This window comes from Stegodyphus dumicola, chromosome 5 (assembly GCF_044657685.1).
Source record: "Stegodyphus dumicola isolate Sdum_Otavi_A_Nest chromosome 5, ASM4465768v1".
Classification (NCBI taxonomy): Eukaryota; Metazoa; Arthropoda; class Arachnida; order Araneae; family Eresidae; genus Stegodyphus; species Stegodyphus dumicola.
In genome coordinates this window covers 82,932,133-82,957,370 of record NC_140772.1, presented here as the reverse complement: position 1 = coordinate 82,957,370, position 25,238 = coordinate 82,932,133, and the positions used below count along the sequence as shown (strand labels likewise).

At 30.4% G+C, this 25,238-nt stretch overlaps 1 protein-coding gene across 1 annotated transcript in view; it reads right to left on the bottom strand.

Moving 5' to 3' along the window:
* Positions 1–16,132: 16,132 nt before the first annotated feature.
* The window catches only part of LOC118189548 (protein-lysine N-methyltransferase SMYD4-like), a 111,674-nt gene continuing 102,568 nt past the window's right edge, over positions 16,133–25,238 (bottom strand). Inside the window, exon 19 of the mRNA XM_085816808.1 lies at positions 16,133–24,901. Within this exon, the coding sequence (XP_085672934.1) occupies positions 24,766–24,901 (136 nt within the window). The 3' untranslated portion in view covers positions 16,133–24,765. The remainder of the gene's footprint in view (positions 24,902–25,238) is intronic.

Sequence of the window (25,238 nt, the reverse complement as noted above, 5' to 3'; positions counted from 1 at the left end):
AACACCTGCTCAACGAATTCGTTACAAATCCCCCATATTTTCTTTTTATTTTCTCATCTTCCTTAGAAAAATTGTGTCTAAATGCATGGAGGAAGGAAGTTGGAGTGGCCTTAAACCAGTTTCCCCCATACCCTGCTTTAAAGTACTGGCTATCCCTTCCTTGGTGATCAAAACATTGGGTAATTTACCATTAAGTTCAATCGGTTTTGACACGATCGGATGTGAATATTTTGTAATTACGTCGTAAATATACATTTAAACGCATATATTTTCTTTCTGTATAATACTTCAGAGTCCTAAGCATATGAAAAGAATACATTTTTAAACAACATTTCATTCTGAACGGAATTAAATGCTATACTTTTCACAGAACAGTTTGCTCAGAATGGTTTAATTTGAATGAATATTTTCACAAGTTTTCGTTAATTATATTAGAAAGAAATCTGAAGGTAATTCGATTTTATTCGGTTAAGGATTACAAAAATTAAGATCAAAGTTTATTGTATTATTAATATTAAAATTATGCATTATTTCTTTTCTATTTATAGAGCTTCTTCCTAAAATACTTCAAATAAGACAAGATTTTTTTAGCTTCTGAGGCATCTTTTAAGTCAATTTATAATTAATGCTCTATTCGGTCCATTTCAAATTAGAGCATCTTTTATTTTAATAGATAAATACTTTAAATAGTAGTTAACTTTCTCTGAATATTTTTGAAAGAGAATAAAATAAGGATTATTTTTTAAATATTATTTAAAACTTGTAACTAAATCCTTATAAAATGTAAGAGAAATAATTCTTTTAATTATACTTATTAGATTTTTTTACTCTTAATTTCAACAATACATATTCCCAAACTCCTCTTCATTTCTTTCTTAAGTACGCATCTCTTAGAAATTGCTTTACAATACCTTTTAACAGATTGCTTTCCAGTACGAACAATTCTTACTTAAATAGTTTTATAACATATTTGTCAACAGGATGTCAATTTACGTTTACAATTCAATATTAAGGTTCATTATATATTTAGATAATATATAATAATTAGATTTCTTCACAGTAACTTTCACAGTTGTTTATGAATGAATAAATCCTTCATTTCAAACACATTTGTAAATAATTTAATAAATATTTACGTATTTTGTTAAAGGCTTTTTGCAAGCACATGCATAAATACCCATATATATTTCATATTTTTCATTTCCGACATGTGGAAATCTTTAATTTCTGTGCATTCACTATACATTTCAAGTAAAGTAATTCACACTAATTTTAAAAAGTACATATTACAATAATATGTGCATGTGAAAAATATTTATTTATTAAAAACATTTTGGCGTTTCGAACATAAAATAAAAGTAACGAATACTTTACCAAGGGTATCGAAAGATGTATACAATTTTAAAGGTGAGGTGTTTTTCATTAAGTATAACTTTTTGCTAAAATCTACATTTTTGTGGTTCAACAGCTTAGAATTTTATAAAACAAATTCATAATCAAAATTGCTGTTGTTAGTTATCGTTATGCTGTAGTTCGTAACATCTGCTGGCCCTTCCTGTTACAAAAATTACGTAATCTTGGCTGTCCTAATCATATCTACAAAGCTATTGAAATTAACAACTATACTTATGAAATTAACAATATACAATTTTCTCAAAAACAAGAGAAAGGTTGCGTGCAAGGTTTCAACTCGGGACCGCTCTTTTGGAACATTGTGATGAATACTGCATTAAAGATTGATTATGGCGAAAGGCATCCATGTTCAAGCCCATACGGATGATGTCCTACTGCTGATTACTGGCTCGACCCATATACAAATACAAACACGAGCGAGCTAAAATTGCTTTACAAAAACTAACAGAGTGGGCACAGCAATGTAAACTTCAATTCTCACCAGAAAAATCCAGTTCCATGTTCGTTTCAATGAAGAAACGTGGAGCGGCTTACTCAGCCTCTACAATCAAAATGGATAACAAAACAATCAAAAGACAAAAATTTATTAAATACCTAGGAGTAAAAATAGACGAATGTCTAACTTGGTTACCTCATCTGGACTTTATCATACCTAAGGTTTATAGAATAATTAATAATCGTTTAAGGATGCCTGGTTTTCCCAAACCAGTTTTGAAAGAACTGTACAAAAGAGCTATCGAAGAACAGTAGTTTATGCGTGTCCCGCATGGTGGCACCCTCCTACAGTTAAAAGGAGGAATAAAACCAATTCTATTCAACGTATTGCGCCTTTAGCAATAACTAAAAGCTATAAAACAACTCCAACATCGTCTTTAGAAGTGATTGCGGGACCACTCCCATCAGATTTAAAACTTGATTTGGAAAGTGCCATCCAGCGCATGAAACGAGGATGGACGGATTTTAAATATGAAAACGTAGATATTCCAAAAGATCAAATTGAATTTCAAGTTCAGAAATGGCATTCCCATCCGGCGTTTATCGAAGTTTTTACATGGGATATTAAACCTCCCACTAATTCAGGACTGGAACTTTATATAGATGGCTCAACGAATGATGATGGCACAGGAGGCTGGCTTCTGCACAGTTTGGCCCGGAGTTTTTCAAGAGCAATTTATGTTTCAATTGGATAAAAACTGCTCGGTTTACCAAGCAGAAACACAGGCTATAAAGTCAGCATTATTATGGCTTAAGACGCATCATCATTTAAGCATGGAGCCCATCTCTATTCAGACAGCCAAGCAGTTCTTAAATCAATAGAAAAGTTTGATAACTACAATAAAAGCATCATCGAAATAAAGAAATTAATTACATTTACTAATGCGAAACTGCATTGGATACGTGGACATCAGGGATTCATCGGCAATGAAAAAGCTGATGAAACCCCAAAAGCAAGGAATCTACTCGTCAAATAAGATCGACTGTGAACTTCCTATGAGTTTTATTGTTAAAATGGCAAAAATAAAAGCTATTGACTTATGGCAAATGAAGAGACTGGCAGGCATACTTTTAAACTTCTCCCAAGAGTTTCAGAAAAAAGGCATTTTGTGATTTTTTCCTCAATCAAATTTTAATCAATCACGGATCTTTTCCTGTTTATATCAACAGATTTAAACTGAAAGAGACTAAGTGCAAGTGTCAGTGCGGACAAGAAACAGCTGATGCAATTCACATGATCATAGGATAAAGGACAATTTTTACTCTCAAAGTTTATGGAGTATATATGTCTTAAAATATATTGTATATATGATCAATATTATATTTTGTACTCCAAATGTAATCTTTTAATGGCAATTTATAATTTCTTAATTGGCAAAATCATGTATTCTTTTGTATTGCATAATTATATGTATAACGTATCTTCATGCTTTTTGTGTTTTCGATTTATAAATATATTTGTATCTTGATACTCTGATTTTTGTGAACATAATATTCCTATACAATATTAAGAATTGTAATCCTAATGCTTAACTGAAACTATGATTCTTTTGCATATAGTTTTCAATAAAGATGTTGGTGAGGCCAACACATCTTCAAGTCAGATGACTTCAAAATTTTATACTAGATAATTAACTTTTTTTCTAAATTAAGATCTCCTATTTTAGCGATGAGCTTCTTCTAATTAGCAATGTTCTTAGCCTATGGCTCTGGTCACCTCTACTTAAAAGGTGAGGAGCAGATTCTCCATTTTCATGTTGTTAGTTACCGAAAAATAACCAAGATGTGCTTTTTGCGTAAATGTCACTAAATTATACAAATTGCTGTTATCCATCACACTAAGAATGTTTCTTTCATGCGAAAGTGTCCCATTTTTCGGTTTGTATGGAACTGCCATGTGTCGAAATACTATCAGACCGTTCTCAAGCGAGCTTCTGAATGTAAACAAAAAACACCCCAAATGGTTACCGAAGCTTCGGAGCAGTGATTCATTTTTAATGCCGGTTTGGCCACTCCTTCCTTTCTTATCTCCAAGCTTAAATGTGACTGTATTTGCTTGCCAATATTTCCTGTCTCAGGAAAATTCAAAATTATGCTATCCAAATTGCTTTGCGCTATAAATACCGGTGTTTTACAGAATGTTACCGTGTTTGTTAAAAACAGCATATTTCTAGAATTTCCGATAGACAGTCTCGCGCGCTAGAGATAAAAATGATTTTTTTTCCCCTGCACAGGTTGCCATTGCACACTTTGAAATCTTTGAGTTTGCTAATCAAAAATTCGTAAAAGTTTTACAAAATATGAAATAGATAGCAGATTCGAAATTCAAAATACGGGCGGAAAATTCTGGGTATTATATTTCAACGAATGCATCCATTTCGACCGCTATCGAATGCAGTTTAACCATAGCAGCCAATATTTGTTTACATTTGAAACTTAGCAGAATAATGGATTTGTTGTCAATCTAGAGACACTAAGCTTCGCAGCAATAAATATAACGTCTTCTTTTATTATTGCGAATTAAATCATGCTTAATCCATTCTGGAATTATCATTTAATTTATTAAATTATCCCATATATTGACTCAACATAGTGCCCACAATAAATTAAGTTAGCTTCTATGCCTTCAGTGTTTTTTGCCGAGTGAGACCAAAAGTAAACTTTCAGTTTTGTGCACCGATAATCTGCCTTCCTACACGCTGGCCGAATTGCCTGCTTTTGTCTAGAAATTGTAATTTTAATTGTAAAAATTGTTTTAACTGTATTTGGTGTTTTATGTTTTTCTGGTTTTTAGATAATTCTTCAGTTGATATAATTTTTTTGCATTCTGAGTTATAAATTCCTAATGAACGATTGTCCTAATGAACGACTAATCAACCAGAAACCGGGACTTGCTCTCGTCAAAATTATTTCCCTTTCTTGCTTTTTTTCGTTGTTATATTACAATTTTCAGAACTGTATAAACTGTATATGTTCAAAAGTTTTGAATCCATATTTAAAGAGAAAACAATTTAGACCCAGTGGCCCCCACCATCCACAGAGTCCAACAAGGGGACATACATACTTTCATCAAAACTAAAAGGGCGTACATGCTCACTGCAGTCCTGCATTCAGTTTTCCGAAAAGTAGAAAATCCCATTCTCTTATTCAAGCCACTGGGACTGACAGTGACCAGCTGATTACCACTAAAGGAGACAGCTAAAGGCCTCTCGTTTCAATCTAAAGCAGAGGTTAAAGGAAGTGTGTTAGGACAGTACCTCGCCCCTCAACTACTACCAAGATCTTCCTTCCCAGTTTTATTAGTCTCCATACACGGCAAACGCGCAGGTAGTTTCTGCTTCATGAGAAGTTAGAAATATAAGGGATGTGGCAGTATTTCACATTGAACCCCAAACTCCAAAGAGAGCTTCAATATAGGAAATGATAAAAATGTACAGAAATCAAGAAAATAAGAGAAAAATTACTAATTAAGAAAACAAATCATAAGGAAATTGCAGTTGTTTAAAATGCGAAGCAAAAACCCAATATACACCATAAATAAACCCAATATACACCATAAATAAACCAACAAAATCTAACAGATAATTTAAATTTTAATTAAATTGCCCAGATAATTTAAATCTGTAAAAAGTTGGAAGGACAGAACATTTCTAATAATTAACATAAAAATGGAAAAAGAACACAAGCGATAAACAATTATATAAATGTTTCTGTTTTACGGAGCAACATATGTACATTAGCTGCGTTTCTGATTTTAAAACGCACTCACGCAAAAAATGTTAGTAATAATTTTATAAATAATAATAAGATCAAAAATAATTGTTTGTGAAATGATAATGTCACTCCAATGCAGCTTATGAGTGAGCAAAACATTTTTGGAGATTTTCCAAGATTTCCCGAATAAAAAAAAATTTTTTTTTCTGTTGTCCAATATTCCAATATCTATTTGAATTATAGGAATATTTCCATATTTATATTATAGGAATATTAATATTAATGAATTATAGGAATATTTCCATATTTGTTTTTCCAATTTTAATACATCTCGATATGTGCTTTCTTATATAACAGCAGACAATATATGAAGAAAATTTATACGTTCAATAGTGTATGTATTTAAACATCATACAGTCAGATGGAAATCTTGATCTCATGCAATGCTTGAATACCATTGCCAGAATTTGATTAAATGTTAAATTTACAATTGAAACTATCCATGACGAACGTCAAGAGTCTGAAAAGTTTGATTTGCTACGTCCAATTCTACCAGAAAAAAAAAAAAAAAAAAAAAAAAAAAAGAAGAAGCTGAAAGCTTTCAAATTTTATTCATTTAGTCACCCGTTTCGAGAGCATTTGAGCTAAAAATATTTAAAAAGAATATATCTTTAGAATTTCCGATAGACAGTCTCGCGCGCTGGATATAAAACTGTCTTATTACGTACAGTGTTGCCACTCCTCGCTTTCAAATCATTCAGTTTGTTCAAAATAAATTCGTTAAAGTTTTATAAAATAGGAAATGGATAATAAAACAAATTCGAAATTCAAAATTCGGGCTTCCAAGTGCCCATATTCGGTTGGGTGGAGGACTACGTTATTCATAATTTGATGGCTGTAAGTACCGTTGTTTTTCACAATGCGAGAAACGTACATACATTCATGCAGATTTGTCAATACTTACTTACTTTCTTTAACTATAACACAGAGCAATAATATATAGTGGCAAGTTTGAAAAGTGATTAAAAAAATGGATGGATTATTTTATAAAATAGCGTAAAAATTTATTAATAAACAGAAAAAAGTATAGTGGAACAATTTATTAATGATAAAAAATAACTGGTTAGTATTGTCACATCTCCTAAAAGAAGAGATTAATAACTATAATTTAAAAAAAATCATATTAACGGTTAATTACAATTATTATTACGCGCAATTATTAGTCCAAAGGGACTTTGTCCCTGAAAGATTATTGTTTTCGTTTTGCGATTTTGCGTCGGAACTCTATAAACGGCGTATCACTTTTCAAATCGTTGCCACCACATACTATCGCCCTGTATTATATTTGAAGAAATTAGATGAAGAATCTGCATAAAGTATGTATGTTTCTCGCATTGTGATAAAACAACGGTACCTAGAGCCGACCAATTTTGAATGACGTAATCCTACTGCGAATATGGGCATCTGAAAGACCAAATTTGAAATTTATTTTATTATCGATTTCACATTTTGTAAATCTTTAACGAATTTTTGATTAACAAACTCAACGGTTTAAAAGCGAGTAATGGCAACACTGTACTGGGTAAAAAAATTTTTTTATCTCCAGCGCGCGGAACTGTGTATCGGAAATTCTAAAGATATGCTCATTTTAAAATTATTTTGCGATATTGCTGTTGAACTGAATTTTATGGTTTAAGTGCAAAGAACATGATATTTAATAAATAAAGGTAACACACAAAACGTTAAAAAAACGCGACTTTAGATGTAATTTAAAATCTGAAACCTTTCAGATTTTTTTATTATTAGTCCAAAGGGGCTTTGTCCCTGAAGGACTATTGTTTTCGTTTTGCAATTTTTCTTCGATTTACTACAAAGGGCGAAGTTGCCACAAAGTATTATCGCCCTGTGTTATATTTAAAGAAATTAAATGATGAAAAATATGCAAAAAATGTATGCATATTTCTCGCATTGTGACAAAACAACGATACATAGAGCCATCGAATTTTGAATGACATAATCCTCCTACGAATATAGGCATGTAGAATACGAAATCTGAAATTTGTTTTATTATCGATTTCCTATTTTGTAAAACTTTAAGGAATTTTTGATTAACAAACTCAAGGATTTCAAAGCGAGCAATGGCAACGTTGTACAGAAAAAATATTTTTATCTCCAGTCTCTGTTTCGAAAATTCTAAAGGATATGCTCATTTTAAAACTATTTTGCGATATTGCTGTTGAACTGAATTTTATGGTTTAAGTGCGAAGAACGTGATATTTAATAAATAAATGTAACACAATGTTTAAAAAAACGCCCCTTTGGGCGTAATTTAAAATCTGAAACATTTCAGATTTTCTTTTTTCACTTTTATAAAAAATTTTTTTGTTTTTCAGTTTCACCTTACATCAATAATTTTATACGATAAATTACTTAGCATTAAAAGCTGACTCGGATCCTTCCCTACAATTACACATCTTTATCTGAAATATAAGTTTATAAGCTATGAATAATCATATTATGCACAAAAATCATACACCATTAAAAATGAATAAAGATATTTAATAATTTAACTTTTTACTAAACTTTTGAGGAAAAAAATACTTATCTTTTTTTTTTTTTGCTGGCTTGATGCAGATTGCAGGAAAATTTTATCCAAAAATTACAGGTTCCATCATTTTCGTTTCTACAGTGGCAATTTTGGCATGTATTGTGGTAGGGAGTTCGCTTTACGTGTGTTGCGTTTTTTTCAACATTTTCATCTGTATCAGAAGAATCTTCGACGTCAGCATTTCAAATTTCTGTCATCTTCAACATTCGGATCTTCCTATGCAACATCTTTATCGCATATTTGGAAAAGTTCCATATCACATTCCGCAAATACTGCAATGCTTTCCCCCCTCCTATCCGTTTAGTTGCAGTCAAATTTTCATTTTTCTCTTCAAACCCTTTACTAAATCAGCATTCTAAAAACATTTTTCATTTTATTTTCTGTCACAGTCACAGGGGTGTTTGTGGGACCCCAAAAAATCCCCTGAAACTTTTACGGACTTACTACCGACATTTTGGAGTTTCGAGAAGGGGGGGGGAGAGAAATGAAAAATTACAATTATGAAGTATTGAATCACCTAATTATAAAAGTTCAATGAATTACTTTTTTTTGCAAAATTAATAACCATAAATTTTCAAACATATAAACTACTACATTTTATGTAAATATTTTAAATTACCTGAATTAATTCTTTAAAAAATAAATTATCTAATTTCTGCTGCTTTTTTTTATTTTCTGATGTTTGTGGGCTTGTTTTTCTTTTGTGGTGAACTTCATAATTGCAGGAAGGTTGGCTTTTATTTTCCTCATTTACAGTTGAAGAAATTTCCTCGAGAACTGCACATGCAGAGGTAGAAGCAGTTTGCTTTTCTGCTAATGTAGAAGGTTTTTCAGAGACTTTTATAGGTGACTCATCTGAAATACATGTTTTTAAGTCCTCTTGATATGTTTTCCAACTTCTGTTCATATTCAGTAAGAGATCTATGTGAATTGGATCAGTCATTGGATTTTTTTAGCCATATTTTTCACGTGAGGTTTCTTTAGAAGCCATTAAATCATATTTAATAGTCTGCACTGCATCTAGGGAATCAATCTTAAGAGAGGTTCTATAGTCAGTGACAAGTGTATCCATTAAGTTGAATGCACTTTCCACTAATGGGCCATGGAAGCAGCTAAGGCAGGCTTTGACCAATTTAGCCAATGTAGGATACTTATAATCATTTGTGAAATCATCTTTTAAATTAAAAACTTTAGACCAATATTTATCAGTTGTACATTTGACTTGATTTCCACTTTCATCAGATGTGTAGAGCATTTCTTTGGTGATATCAATATCACTCTGGTATAACCTTATTTCAGCTTCTACTTTTGACTTTTCATTATCACTAAAAATATGGGACATAAAAGATGCTAAAGATTTTCAAAAGCTAATATTGTACTGGTTTTACCTCTTAGTTCTGGATCTAATGCTGTAAAACTAATTAGATATGAATTTTTAAGGGGTAATTTCTGTTTCATATGCTGTGCTGTATTAGTATAAGCTTTCATCAGAGAAATTTAGAATTCTTTTGCTATTGGATGATTTTTTGATAATTTCTTCAGGAGAGTGGAAGCTTCTGCACCAGTAAATATTACTTTGCTAGGTAGATGGAATTCTGGATTTGTGACATCAACCTTTAATAAATCATTATAAGATGTGCACTCTATATTTTCTGGCTTCATAAAAAAAGAGAAAAATTTTGGCATCAATTTATAAATACTGGAATGTATTAAATGAAGCATTGGTTTTTTTTGTTTCAAATAATTTAATATATGTGTTGAACTCTGGTAATACTGCTGAATATAATGCCATATGCAATAAAGTTTTGTTTTGCATAACAAATAACCCATTTAGTATTCTTTTTTTCCGAGCTAAAGCATCCTTTGTGAGTTGTTGGGAATGCAAGCAAGAATACACCCCTTCAACAATTTTTTTCTGAGCTGCAGAAATATTTCTTTTATTGTATACAGTTTCAACATAAGAAAAATAATCCCCTTTATCAGTTTTATCCAAGTAGTGAAAATAAAATGCAATAAGAGCATCCCACAGATCTTTGATTCTTTCTAAAACACATAAAATGTACACCCACCTATGGTCTGGTCTCTTCAAGGGCTTAAGTTTTTTAATGGCAAGGGATTCGAAGATTTTGAAAAAATTTTCTCTTTTACTGCAGCTTTTCATATCAAAATAGATATCATCAAACAAATCTTCTAAGTATCTATCAAAACATGAAGCAAATTTTTTTGCACAGTTATTAGCTGTGTGACATGTGTCACCATCAATATCTAATAAGTGAGGTGCTTTGTTTGATCGTAGTCTGATTTCAACACCCTTTTTTTTTCCACGCATGGTGTTACACGAGTCCATTAATACACTAATTAAGTTTGCCCATGGAATATTATTATCTTCAATAGTATTAAAAACTGCTTTAAAAACAGCTTCTGAATTGCAAGTTTCTATCTTTAGAGATGCAAAATGATGAACTACAACTTCATTTTGATTGTTGTCATAAAACTGCACCAATATTGCCAGTATACTTTCTTCAGCATTGCTAGTACTTTCATCCAAATTTAGAGAAAATGGAGTCTCCTTTAAAGTTTTAATGATATTTTCCTTAATAGTTTTTGCGAGCCCATATTTCATCTTATAACATGCAGTAGTCCTGGACATTTCCAACGAGTTTAGTGCCGTCTGATCGCGGCTCAACTGTTTGCAGAGTTCAATTAAATTGGGAGCTACGTTGAAAGAAAAAGAATTCTCGGCGATAAATGAAGTTATTAATACCTCTTGGCGTGCTTTTCTTGTCACTATATCCAATGGCCGAGCATCAGTCTCCAGTAAGTCATCAGTATTTTTTGAATTAGCATAATTACTCAAAGTCATTGAATGTCTAATGCACTTTGAACATTTTATGTGCGTCACAGTTTTAGAATGATTTGTGAAAGCCTTGAATCCTTCTCCACCATACTTCAGCAGTGAGTTACAAAAAACACAATATGCTTGTCCAGCAACATTTATTTTCTTGCACCATGTGCCGATGGTATCCCCATTACCATCTCTCCGTTCAATCCAATTCCACCTAAATGCATTCCGGACACCTTCTTCTAATTGTATAATATCACTATTTATATCGAGAAATTTCATAGTGAAATTCTCTTGCGTACATAAATAAAAAAATATTTCAATAAACGAAACGAAAAATTTACACGTGCATCAATAAATGAAACGGAAATTTTACACAGCGGAGAAAAAAAAGTTGAGAAGCGATCAATGACAAATAGCTAATACGGCGAAAAATCCCCCTTCTCTACTTATTGGCGCCACGCCAGGAGAGATAAGACCTTTGAACCCAGAGTCACGTGATCGCACATCTGGTCGAACGAAGTCTCTCCCTTTTTTTCCTGCCACGCCTACTTGCCGAAAAGAATCCAGAAGAGAATGTCCGAGAACCGGGGGAATGAGTCATAACTCGCAATAAGGAAAGAACAAAAAAGAATTTTTCCCCCCTTTTCACGCATTATCACTGCCTTTGGAGAAAGAAAGGAAAAGTTTTCACCACACACACTGACCTTGCGTTTTCTGCTTTCAAAGCAAACAAAATTACCCAGATCAAAATAAATAATTCATTATTATTCCTACTTCCTTTTGAACGACGATCCCCGGAATATCCGGGTATCGAAGTTCAAAATCCCCCGAATTCCAGGGTTTCCCCGGAGCAGAAACACCCCTGCAGTCATCACTCAGATATTTGCATCTAACAACATCGTCATCATATGTGTGGACAAACTCCATGCTAGTCTAAAAATATTGAAAAGTTAGATTTTTCTAGCCACCTGACAATAAGCAAATTTTCATTTTTCCTTTCAACATCCTTTGATAGAACAGTGTGTGGAAATCAATTTTGGATGTCTAAGTCTGTAACAAGTCGCCAAGCTTTTCTAGCACTAGCAAGAATTAAAGCGTTATAATCTATTTAAAAGTTGTAATTCTCAAATGCTTAAAATGTGCTGAAAAAAGATTAACATTTTTTAAACATCTCAGATTCTGAGATTTTCCAATCACCAAAAACTTACGGCGCTCAAAGCCATTTATACTGGCACAGACAAGAACTATGATTCACACTTCTGACAATTTGCATAAATGATTGCATGTTTTTTAAATTTAAATGCTTGGTTTGACATTACCTTGTACAACATTCCAGTTTCACCAACATTGAAAAGGCCTCTTCCTTTTTACTGGCGACAAGGGGAGGGGGGCATCGTCGCAATTTTTTTCTCCATTGCTTGATTTCTGATTTTGAAACTCTTTGATTCTTCGACAATTCTATCAGTCATTTAATCACAAATAGGCAATCTCTTACAGCGTTAAGCAAATTCAATGATTTTTTATCTGATACGGGCAGACTGCGATTCCTTTGAATAGTGACATTCTAGCAATATTTCGTCACTATCTTTATGTCTGGCCTTTCATTCTCAACTTTATTTTCCCTTAAATTTCTTCCGCAGGCAGAAAACACAGAGCCTTGATTTTTAACCATGATATTAACTGATATTTTTGTACTGCAAGATTTGTTCTTGTTTGCTCAAAAGAAACTATTCCCTTTAACTTCTTTCTCTCCCATTTAATATAAGTATTGGGCATCGCCATTGAGAAAAGCTGATGTTGTTTGTTTACTGACTTTAGTATCAACTATAGAAATCCATTTGGCTACATCCATTAAGCATTTTGCAAATAACGTTGACCTTGTTATCAATACAGAACGCCTTATGTTTACAGCTTTCTATAGAAAAGAATTTTTAACACAGAAAATTTTCACCATTGCTGAATGAATAGAGTTAGGTAAAAGATTATATAAAGTTTCGCTCTTCTGGAAAAATGAAAAAGGGAGACAATATTATTACTAAACTATCCAATCTCCAGTGTCCAATGAGAACATATTCATATCCTGGGAAACAGCAGTTATGAAGAAAATCCAAAATTTTGCAAAAACTTAAGTTATGTAAACCCTCTTCATTAAAAAAAAAATAGAACTTGAAAAGTATTTTAAGTGGTAAGGAAAAAGATTAAAAAAAAAAAAAAAATTCCACTCTCTAAAAGACGAATCATCTACACAGCAACAAGTTCCTAAGAATCTATGGCCGTGAACATCATATTGAATCCCAAGATATGCTTTTCTGAACATCTTGGTTCTTTAAGAATTGCATATTACAGGGTGATCAGCGAATAAGCCATGATTTCAAAATTAAAGATCTCTACAACAAAGATCGATAGAATTATGTGGTAAACTGTACATTTATTAGCAAAACTGTAAAAATGGTGTACAAAAAACTACAAATTTTAGTTACAAAAATCATTAACAGATGGCGCTCTAATCACAATGACCTCTCAATAGCCTTTAAAATGTGCTTCGAAGTCGAAAGTGATCAATACGTCTGTTGGCTAGTGAAAAAGAGGCTAGCGTAGAAAGTGAAATAATGTATTCCATTGAACAATGTGTTTTTTTGGTTCTGGAACTTCACCTAGAACTGTGTCCTAGGCAACACGTCGCAGTTTTCAAAACCGATTCAATGTTCTAGTTGGACCCGATGCGAAAACCATTTGCATGCTCTTCGCGAAATTCGAACGGACTGGCAGCCTGGCTGATGATCGAAAGAGAAATGTTGGGCCTAGCCAAACTGTAGTCACTCCTGAAAATGCAGCCAAAGTTTCTGGAACTGTTCAGTAAAATCCTAAGAAAGGCATCCGACGGATTGCATAAGAGACAGGTTTAAAGTATGCAAAAAATATTAAAAAATAGCCTACAGCTGTTTCCATACAAAATCCAAAGTCATCAGGCCATACCTATGAAAGCTGTGCAACAAAGGGTTGACTTTGCGAATTAGACTCTAACAATGATCGATAACGACAGATTTGATGTGAGCTGCATCTGGTTCACAGATGAGGCCCATTTTCATTTGATTGGAATTGTTAATAAACAAACCTGGAGATTTTGGAGTTCCGAAAATCCTTATTTGTTTGAAGAAAAAGCCCTGCATTCACCTAAAGTTACTGCATGGGCTGCTATATGCGCCTAAGGCATTATCGACACTTTTTTGTATGAGAAACGATAACTACTGAACATTAACCGTACAATTTTGGAACAATTTGTCAACACTCAACTAGCGTTGGAGGATCGACTGGTTCATGCAAGATGGAGCTCGACCACATCAAACAGATAAAGTTTTTCACTTTCTTCATGAATACTTTGGGAATAGAGTAATTGCGTTAGATTATCCGCGATTTACTGACATAGGAATAGCTTGGCCTTCATATTCTCCCGATCTGAGTGCTTGCGACTCCTTTCTGTGGGGCGCATTGAAAGACACTGTCTATCGAAACAATCTCGCTACTCTAGATGAGCTTGAATTGTTGAGTGGTGTTGCATGTAATACCATTTCCGTTAAGACATTGCAAGACGTGATTTCAAATTTCATTGTTCGTTTACGCCACCTCATTCTTTCGAACGGAACACATTTTGAAAAAATTGTATTTTGATTGCAAAGGCTGCCTCACTTTATTGTTTTTTCTAGACTTCTTTCAGAGAAAGAGTTTTCAGTGCAGAGCACCATCTGTTAATGATTTTTGTAACTAAATTTTCTAAACTTTTGTACACCATTTTTACAGTTTTGCTAATAAACGTACAGTTTACCACATAATTCTATCGATCTTTGTTGTAGAGATATTTATTTTTGAAATCAGGGCTTTTTCGCTGATCACCCTGTAAATTTGCCACATACAGCTTTTGTTTAAAGCACACAAAGTTAGGGATAAAGATTAAAAAAAAAAAAAAAAAAAAAAGAAGAAGAAAAACATGAATGCAAAAATGTTTTTCTCTACCCCAACATAGATCCTAACATACACGATTTTAAGGGTTATTAATTTTTCAGTTGAAACATGTAGATAGTCTGGGAAAAAAAAAAAATCAGCTTAAGATAAAGTTTGTTATATTCGATTTTCACGCATTTGGAAATTCGCTATAGTCATATATAATAGCATTAAGTGCATAAGAAATTCGATGGAACCAAATAAATAAATAAATTCATTAAATTATTTTAGTTATTCAGTTATATGTTAGTTATTTATATTAAAAATTCATTTACAATTGTGTGTAATTTATCAGATTTGAAAATGTTAGTGTAATGTCAGTTTTTCATCAAATTGCCAGTGCAAATCATAGCACATGCAACTTCACGATTTACACCGTTAACCCTCACGAATAAGAATGATATTGTTCATAAAGTGAAGCACATGTTACATTTGTGCCAATATATCTTGAATTTTATTAATAAGGCTCTGTATTTAGAAAATCAGTTACAAACTTTCAGGTGAGATTGAGTACACATTGACGATGGACAATCACATAGCAATGCATGGTCGGAGACACTTTCTTGGCGTGGTGGTGACGACAAAAAGCACAAAAAAGGAAGGACACCAACAGTATGACAAAATATATTTTATTGTCTTTAGTACACCAGAAACCAACAAATACAAACCGAAACAGGCAATGATCGTCATTAAAAAGGTGTTCAAAATTATGATCCCAGATCACAATGCAGGTATCACATCTCTTTCACATGAAAGATACATGGCATACGGTTCCTGCATCATAGTTCAGGTCGTAATTTCAAACACCTTCTTTGATGACGATTATCTGTTTTAGTTCTTATTTCTTGGTTTCCGCAGCAGCACTAATTATAATAAACATTATTCTCACTCTATTCATGTCCTTCCTTTCTTGTTTTTGTGTTGTCACTAGCGTGCCAGGAAAATGTTTCCGGCCATGAATTACTAGGTGTACTCTATCTCTGCTGAAAGTTTGCAACCAATTTGCTGAAACACCTTGTATATATATAGTATCAACAGGAGGAGAAAAACAGCAACAATTATCTGTTGATCAATTTTATTTGAGCAGTGGATGTTAATTACAATCTTGGAAATTCAATAAAAAGCGACTGATACAATCTTGTGATTTACTTGGATAAGAGAGAATGAGAACAGTAGAGACTATTTACAAATGTGCGATAATCCTTTCACATAAATGTACTGCATACTCGCAGAAAGCTGGAATATTTAAAGATTAAGAGCAAAGAATACAGTCTATAGCAACCTTTGAAAAGATTCATACCTTACACATAAAATCATATATAGGTCAAATTACTACTTATTCAGAGAAAATAATTTATGGATGATGTCAAATTAATCTTAACCTATGAGGAGGTATATAAGTTACAACTAACAGATAGGGAAGAATGCAATGCTAGTAAAATTCAAGGAATGTAATGCACGTGAATTTGTGAATAATTCTTACTTAGCACAACTTTGAAGGAAAAACTACAACTGTACTGAAAAAGTAATTTCAGTTTTCAGTTACAAGAATCAAGGACATAATTTGTTTAAAAGAGATCCATCTTCTTTGAAAATAAATCAAATCTGAAAGCTATAAATGAAAATTTTTTATACATAATATGAAATTGATGCTATCATTATTTGATTACATTAAAAAAAAATTTCTCCCTTCTGTAAAGAAAGGAGATGCTTAAATTTTCAGAACTTAAAAAAAAAAAAAAAATATATTGATTACTGATCAAATTTTATAATTAAATTCAGCATTTACGAACATTGTAAATAAACTATTATAAAAATAACAAATTTAAAAATTTCAATTCTGAAGGTTTCTGCTTTTAAGAAGTGCATATTATATACTAAATATTAGTTTATTCAATTTCATAAAATTATGAGCTCTGTTTCACAATATATGGATTGAAATAAACATCCTCAAGTTCCAAAATAATATTATTATAATCCAAAAAGAATATCCATTTACTGATCTTACACTGCCTTCATTCTGATACTATACAATTCATCACAGTTTGTAGTTATACCATATAGTTTTCATATGAAAGTTCTTTATATTTTACATTCTTTTTTCATAAAATATAAATTCCTCTTTTAAACATATTATTAAATACACTATTTACAAATGTTGATAAAACAGCTTTACAAATACACAAACAAACATTTTAAAGTTCATGTAAACTTACCTATTGCACAAAATCCAAAATAAAAGTTTTTACTCAGAACAAAAAGTGTTTTAAAACTAGAATTAAAAAGAAAACGAAATTTAGCAAATTCAGGCAGCAGCAACCTCATAAATTTCAGTTTTCTATACTAAGATTCTCATTCGAAATTCTAAATATCATTATAGAGAAAATTTGAAGAAATAAGCTAAGCACAAATAGAAATTATTCTAAAACTCCGAATTTACTTAATTTTCTTTATTTCTGTGGAAAGGTCTAAGCTTATGAGAATGTCTAAACTATTTAATATAATTTCCTATATTATATTTTAATTCAAAGAGATTTAACTACAGATTTGACAGACGTGCTCTAAAGTTTTGTTCATTAGCATAATATTTACAATAAATATAGCAAACTGCTAGTTAGTAGTGAGATTAATTTTAAGTGGAGCTAAAATATACATAAATTAACATAATAAAATTCATTGCTGCAGCATTTCTATGAAAACTCATAAAAGTTATTCATGGCTTAATAATAGAATTAGATGCTATATAAATTAATATTCTCCATTTATAAATTTTTTTTATCAAGAGTTCTAATCAAAATGTCATTAAAGGCCTCATCAAAATAATTAATAGGACACGTATGGAAATTAAGCAATATGTAACTTATAATGTTAATCAAAAGCTATACCACCTTTTAGAAATGTACTTAATATACATTTAAATGTTTTAAAACATAAAACTGTTAAAAGTATATTAATTTAACTCTTGGCAAGGATGACACCAGCTAAGCTAATTTTTATAAATAAATAACAACATAAAAAATGTGCTTCTAATATATAAAAAAACATATTAATACATTTGTGTGTGAGTGTACATGAGGGTGTGACTACAGGTATTTAAACAAGACTAGCTGAAATTATACATGTTTTTAAACAAACAAGAACAAACATAATTTATATAACTGAATACAACAAAATACTTATGTATACATGAAGAATAAAATACAAACATAACTAACTACAGGTAGACAAATGTTTCAACAAGTTATCATTGAAGCCTTTTATTTCTTACTGCATTCTTTACTGTAGCTATTTCATACAAATTTAAAACCTTGGTGGAACATACAGACATATTTTAAAAAAATGCGGTTGATCTGTTGCCATATTATTAACATGCTGACAGACATAGATAAAAATATAACATATTTTTTAAATATATAAAAACATTACAAATATTAAAATGCATGCAAAATTTCATGAGAAAATTTGATCAAAGGTTGGAATTCAATAAGCAGTAGCTTTACAACTTCAAGTATGCAGCAATCCACACTCAACTGAATAACAATATCACCGCAACTGAAAAACTATATCAAATATTCATAAAATTTTAAAATAAGCAACACAGAGATTACTAAGAAATTTTCACAAATAGGAGGCAAATTTGCATCACAGTAAAGGTGCAATATGATAAAACATTTCACAGCATGAAACACTGCAAGAAATTTCATTTTACTTATAAGGCACAGTATTAAACTTTGCATGAAAAATGTGCACGTTTTGCTTAAGTACAAAGAAATTTTGATTTTAGAAGAGGTAGGGGGAAGAATATGCATTTAACAAAGAAACTGTTTTTTTTTTTTTTTAAATTTTTTTTTTAAATTTTTTTTTATTTATTTATTTTTTTTTATATTTATTTTAGAAAGAAAAACAGCAAATGTGTCTCAATTTAAAAATTTGAAGTATTAATTCAAAAAAGGAGATGCATAAATCCTCTGTTTTTAAAATGCACAAATTTAGAAATTCATTTTGATTAAAAGCATCATGTTAAAACATATGCTGCATAGCTTAAGACCTGTAATAATTTTGTTGACTAAATTTATGAATATTAATGGAACGATGCATGTATGGACAATTTCTCAACATCAAAATCTATTAAATAAATAGTTTTATATTTATTTTGTGAAAGCTTTACAAAAATAATGACAGAAATAGTTTACATTTTTGATTCTTTAATGACTGCTGAAATGCAAATTTATTCTTTAGAATTAATACTTTTTTTTTTTTTTTGTTTTCCTGGTTGCATACTGTATGTTTGTCACCATGTGTTTTTGTTTATAATTTGTGAAACTTCTTTGAAAATATGTATCTTTTAAAACAAAATTCATTGAAGATTCATTATTTGGATTAAAATTTTGGAGCCAATTTTTTGTTTGTTTTGTTTTTGTAATCTTTACCTTATATACCTATAATAAAAAGCTAATTTGTGTGAATTAATTTTAAAATTAATCACCATTCATAACAAAGATTAAATGAAATTAAGAAATGGTTTCTTGCACAACTTCTCTGAAATATAATCAATGGCAATAACGACAAAAGATACTTTTTTTAAAAATAATAATTATAAATAAATTAACATAATTATAAAAATATGGTTTTCACACAAATATTAAGGCTTCTAATAAAACAGACATAACATATAAGGCTACAAATCTAAAAAAGTGAAAGTGTATGCAAAATTCCCTGCTTTGTTTTAGCAATTTATGGCTTCTCGCGTTGTTTTCCAACTCATAATTGGATTTATTATTAATTTTTATTCAAAGGTACAGAGAATATGCAATCAAATTCTGAATAAAACAGAACTTGAGAAATCTAGAAACCTATTAAATTTGTGAAAAATTCATATTAAACTGGAAACTTATTTCGGTTTCTTAAGAATTTTTAGCAGCTTTTGTAAGTTATGAAACTAATACAAAATTAATCCACACGACAACATTTTCAGTTTTAACCTCTTCCAAAATACTTTGTAATAAATACATTAAAACATCTCATTCCTTTAAAGCTACATACAGAAGAACTACACAACATTAACATTTAATTATACTGAGAAAATTATAAACATAAAATTCTACAGGTTTTAGCAAATTTGATTACATCCTTTTCAATACATCTCATGCAAAATTAAAATGCCATGTTTAAATTATGTGTTTTTCATTTGTGAATTAAATCTGGACAAAAGGACGGAATAACGGACATTCTAGGAAAACAAAACTAAAACATTAGCAGTATGATGCATGAAAAAAGATTCAAGCACTTCAATATAACACTATTAAAAAACATCAAAGAATAGAGATGGAACACAAATTAAGCATGCTTATAATGAAGAATCAGATTGTCTTTAACATTAAGATGTGAAAAGTAACACTTCACATTAACATAGTTTTATAAAGGCCAGAAAACAGAGATGAATGTTCACATACTGTAATGTACTGAGAAATAGGAAAAAGATCTTGCATATTAAAAATTGAATACATAATGATATCAAGACATTATTTTTGATAATGTGTCACTTCTTATATCCCAGACTGCAAAATATAATTCAGTAAATTACAGCTTTATAGGAAGATATATTAACACAACAATTATGCACATAATACAAAAGTAAATTTGTGGATTTTTGCCAATCCATACTTTTTATTTAACTTATTTCCCAAATAAATGCTACTGTTGATAAATAAAAATGCACCATTGTATAATATTGTCTCATGATCAAAAATTCAATTTCAAAATGCAAGTCAGCACCAGTATAATGGCATCAATTATATCACATTACAATTCATGAACCTTCATATCTGCTACAAGAACATATCATAAACTTTTCCAATATTAACTGTACAAAAATATACAGATATTTGTGCTAAAGCTTGAGAAAGCTACGGCTCTCATTCTAAAACATGGAATATAAACAGCATAACATGAGATCCTTTATATACAGCATTGTATATCATATATATATATTATACAAGTGATCCTGTTACACACAGGGTGTTAAATGAAAGTTATTAATTACACACAATTTATGTAAGAATCTAATCTCTTTTATTTATCAAACACAATATTCATTTTTGCATAAAACTTAAAACATTATGTTAAAAAATATATACAACTTATAATACATACAAAAAGGCAAATAGGGGGGAAAAAACTTAATTCAGATAATGTAGAAATTTTTAGGATCAAAATGTAATTAATTACTCATAAAGAAAAGGAAAAAGGGAGCAGACATAGATATTTTGATCTGGCTTCATATACTGAAAACAGATTTTAACAAAATTGTTTGCATTAGTTTCATTTTAGCACAAATATTTAAATACATTATGAAAGAAATTAAATGAAAAAACTAATTGTCTTAAGCCTTCACATTAAAATGTTTCTCTTAACAACATTTACTGGACAGGAGGTAAGATAGGAACAATAAATATTCAACAGGAATTAGAGATAAGCATTGACAATTTTTGAAGGCATTAAATTTTACAAACTAGAAACTAATATTTTGGCAAAGAAGATGCCATTATTAACATAGCAAAAAATTTAATAATCATTATTCAAAATAAATACACATAAATAATACCTGAATAAATCTTATAAAATAAATATTATATAATATTATATATTATACATGCATAAATCAACAAAACTGTATTCAAAAGAAATCCCTCATTTCAAGTCAAAATCTACTTTTAATAATTTTTAAATCAGAAATGTTTCAAATATTTTAACATTACATTCAAAATAACTTTTTTGCTCACAGCATATCACATGTTACACTTTAGCTTCCCTCCCTGAGCCCATCTTATCAGATATGATTCAGAAATGAAGTTTAACTGGTACTTGACATTTTAAATGCACAAAAATTATGTCAATATGCCTGAAACTTAACTACATGGAATGTCTTTAACTGTTTTATTATGAGTATTATTTACTGTTTTCTTCTACCAATGTAAAATGTACAATGCATATTCAGAGTTCAGAAATGTTTCATACAGTGTGGCAGCTTAATTTAAATATATATCATGGCAGGCTATAATATATATGGATAGTTAAATTCTTAATTTTCCCCCCTTCATTACTGCATGGAAGTAATTCAAATATGTAAATATAATCATTATTAATGCTGCACTTTATTTTAAAATTTAATTTTAAATATTAATACTTTATTATACTGAAAAATAATAAATATTCAAGGATCCAAGTATTTTGATAAAAGTCATATTTTACAGGACTTTCTTTGAGGGTTGCACTCAAATGCAAAATACACTCAGTTCATCGCTCTAAAGTTACATAGGAATTCATTCTCTCTGCATCAAGAGGAAAGAGGTTAAAAAATGAAATATTCTTTTAGCACCATTTGATTATTCAAATGAACTTTTTGACAAGCTATTTAATAGATTATAATGTTGCAGAATGCCTTAAAAATAGATTATTACCTATACTATCTAAATTACTATTAAATTATATAGTGTGAAGATCATACACCAATAACTGAGTTAACAGAAAACTAGTGAAATATTACAAATGAATAATGCTTTTCACATTGCTTTTATATTTTAACTCAGATAATCTAGATTAAATTGTTGATGTTTTGTTGTTTATATTTTAAATAATGATTTAAGCAGTTTAAAACGAGTGGATGTCAGATAAACCAATGTTCGAATATCTGATGCTTGATTATTCGATTCAGGATAACTTTCTTCTATATATTTTAATCTATAATTAGGCTGAAAATTCTTTAACATAAATACCAATATAAAATACCAAAATGGGGGACTGGTGATTTGTAGCAATATTAAGAAACAAAATGAGAGCAATATACTTACTATTCTCAAAAAGAATAAATAGCACAAATGAAAATGAGGAAGAACTGCATAATGTAAAACTCTTCTGGAAAAGGTAAATGATAGAATGGCATAAAACAGATACTGATACTTTGTCTAAGCAATTATAAACAGAAAATCTGCTTACAAAGCAAGCGGCACAGATTGAAAATTTATAAAAACAAAACAGTCACCAATATAGTAGACAGAATTTTAACACGAGAAGCTTATTCTGCTTTTTGGATTATTGTTAAATCTTTTTTTTAAATATTATAAAAATGCTGCTTGCTGGTGTGTTTTAAAGTTAAAAATTAACACAAAGGCCAGGCAAGATATTCATATGTATTATCTTGGCTAATAGAGTTTGACTTGGCTAATAGAGAAGACAATCTGATGCCCTATGCAGAGTATTTTATCGGGTTCCTAATGGCCATTTTACTTGTTTTTATAAGACAAGAGCAGTATTATAAGGAATTATAAGATGACTTAAGGGCTTCCCTAAATCAGATGGCTTAGGCGATAACCAGAATCTGCTGATCAAACACGGTAGTAATACAGGAGCTTCCCTACCATTCCAAATTTTCTTCTTTAGTCAGCTACTACTAGAGTGACTAAAATTCTTGTTGGAACTAGAATACGACTTGTACTCCGTACTTTATATACATATGCTTTTAAGTCAACTGAGGTATTTAAAATCCATAGTATGTTCAGATAATTTGTTTAAAAGATAATTTCACCCTGACAGTGTCATTTTAACACAAATATGGCAAATCATTTATTATAATTTCACAAAAGAATTTGTAAGACAGTTAACATTTTAGAATCAGGAAATTAATATTTAAAAAAAGGGGGGGGGGAAGAAAGAAAAAGAAAAGAAAGAACTATTAAAAGAAACCAGACTTATTTATGTGGAATTTTGATTAATCAATATAGTTTTTAAAAAAAGGAAATACAAAAATCTGTTCACAAAATATAAAGCTAAAATTATCCCTACACATTCAGAAGAATGATTACACCTCCTTTCTTTAAAATGTCACAATAAAATAAATTTGAATAACTATTTTAAAGAATATCTGACTTTCCTTCTCATTAGAAAATGCCATGCTGTGCTTTTCTCTTTCCTGCTGTTATAAAAATAAGTATCAATACAATTTTATTTAAATTACATAATAGCCTGTTCATATACAAATAATCACAAATAATATTTCTTATAAGAAACTATACAGTTCTGTACAACTGGTCACTGCAAAAGTCCAATATTTCAGAAATTTTATTACCCAAACTTATTTCATATTCAGGAATGAGAAGTGGTTTATTTTAACCACTATGGATGGAACCAGGTCACAAAAGCCAAAATTTATGCTATTTGTTAAGAATTAGAATCACATAATATTACTAATTTACCCATGCAGTGAAAACATTTATTAGGGCTGAAAAACTACCCTTTTGAAAAAAAATTACTATAATGATTTGTTTATGAGGAAGCAAACCAAAAAAGATCAATAAACAATTGCAATGATTAGCTTGTGGATAGCATGGTGCTTACAAAGAATAAACTAAACAAGCAAACATTACATGTTTTTAGTTATTCACAAATCAAGGTTTGATACATTTTTGTAGCAAATTAAAAAAAAAAAAAAAAAAGTAATGAATAATATCAGACATCATTTTAACTTCTCTTAAACACCCTGTACATATCACACATCACTTAATTGATATCCAACAAAAGTTAACTTTGACCAAAACTCTTGCATGCTGAAAATACTGAGCATAGCAAAAACAGCATCAAGGCTTCAAGCAAGATGCTGCAGAAATTTGGATTTGAAATGCAATATTTGTTTCAACTACTGTTCAGCAAACATTTCAAGCTGTTTCTGCTTATCTTTCAGTTCCTTTAGTGCTTCATGATGTGGACCATAATGGATGGAGAAAATATGATAAGACTTTTCAAGGACAGATCGCGTTTCTTCAATTAAATTCCTATGCAATGAAATATAAAATAGAAAATAAGATTCATAAGATACAGAATAAAATAAACAATACACTATGGCATACAGTAATATAAAATAAGATTTACAAGATATAGAATAAATTAAACAATATATTACGGCCTACAGTAATATACATTTTCAGAATTTGAAAATAATATATATTTCCAGTTTCATGGTTATAAACATGATCATATTACTTATATCTTTTATCTTTGTTTTTAACTTTTTTCATCTTTACTAATAAACTACATTTGTATGGAAGAAAAGCATGCAAAACGCATGCAACAGCTGTCTCCTTTTGGGGGTTTGTCTTCACCCACTCAATA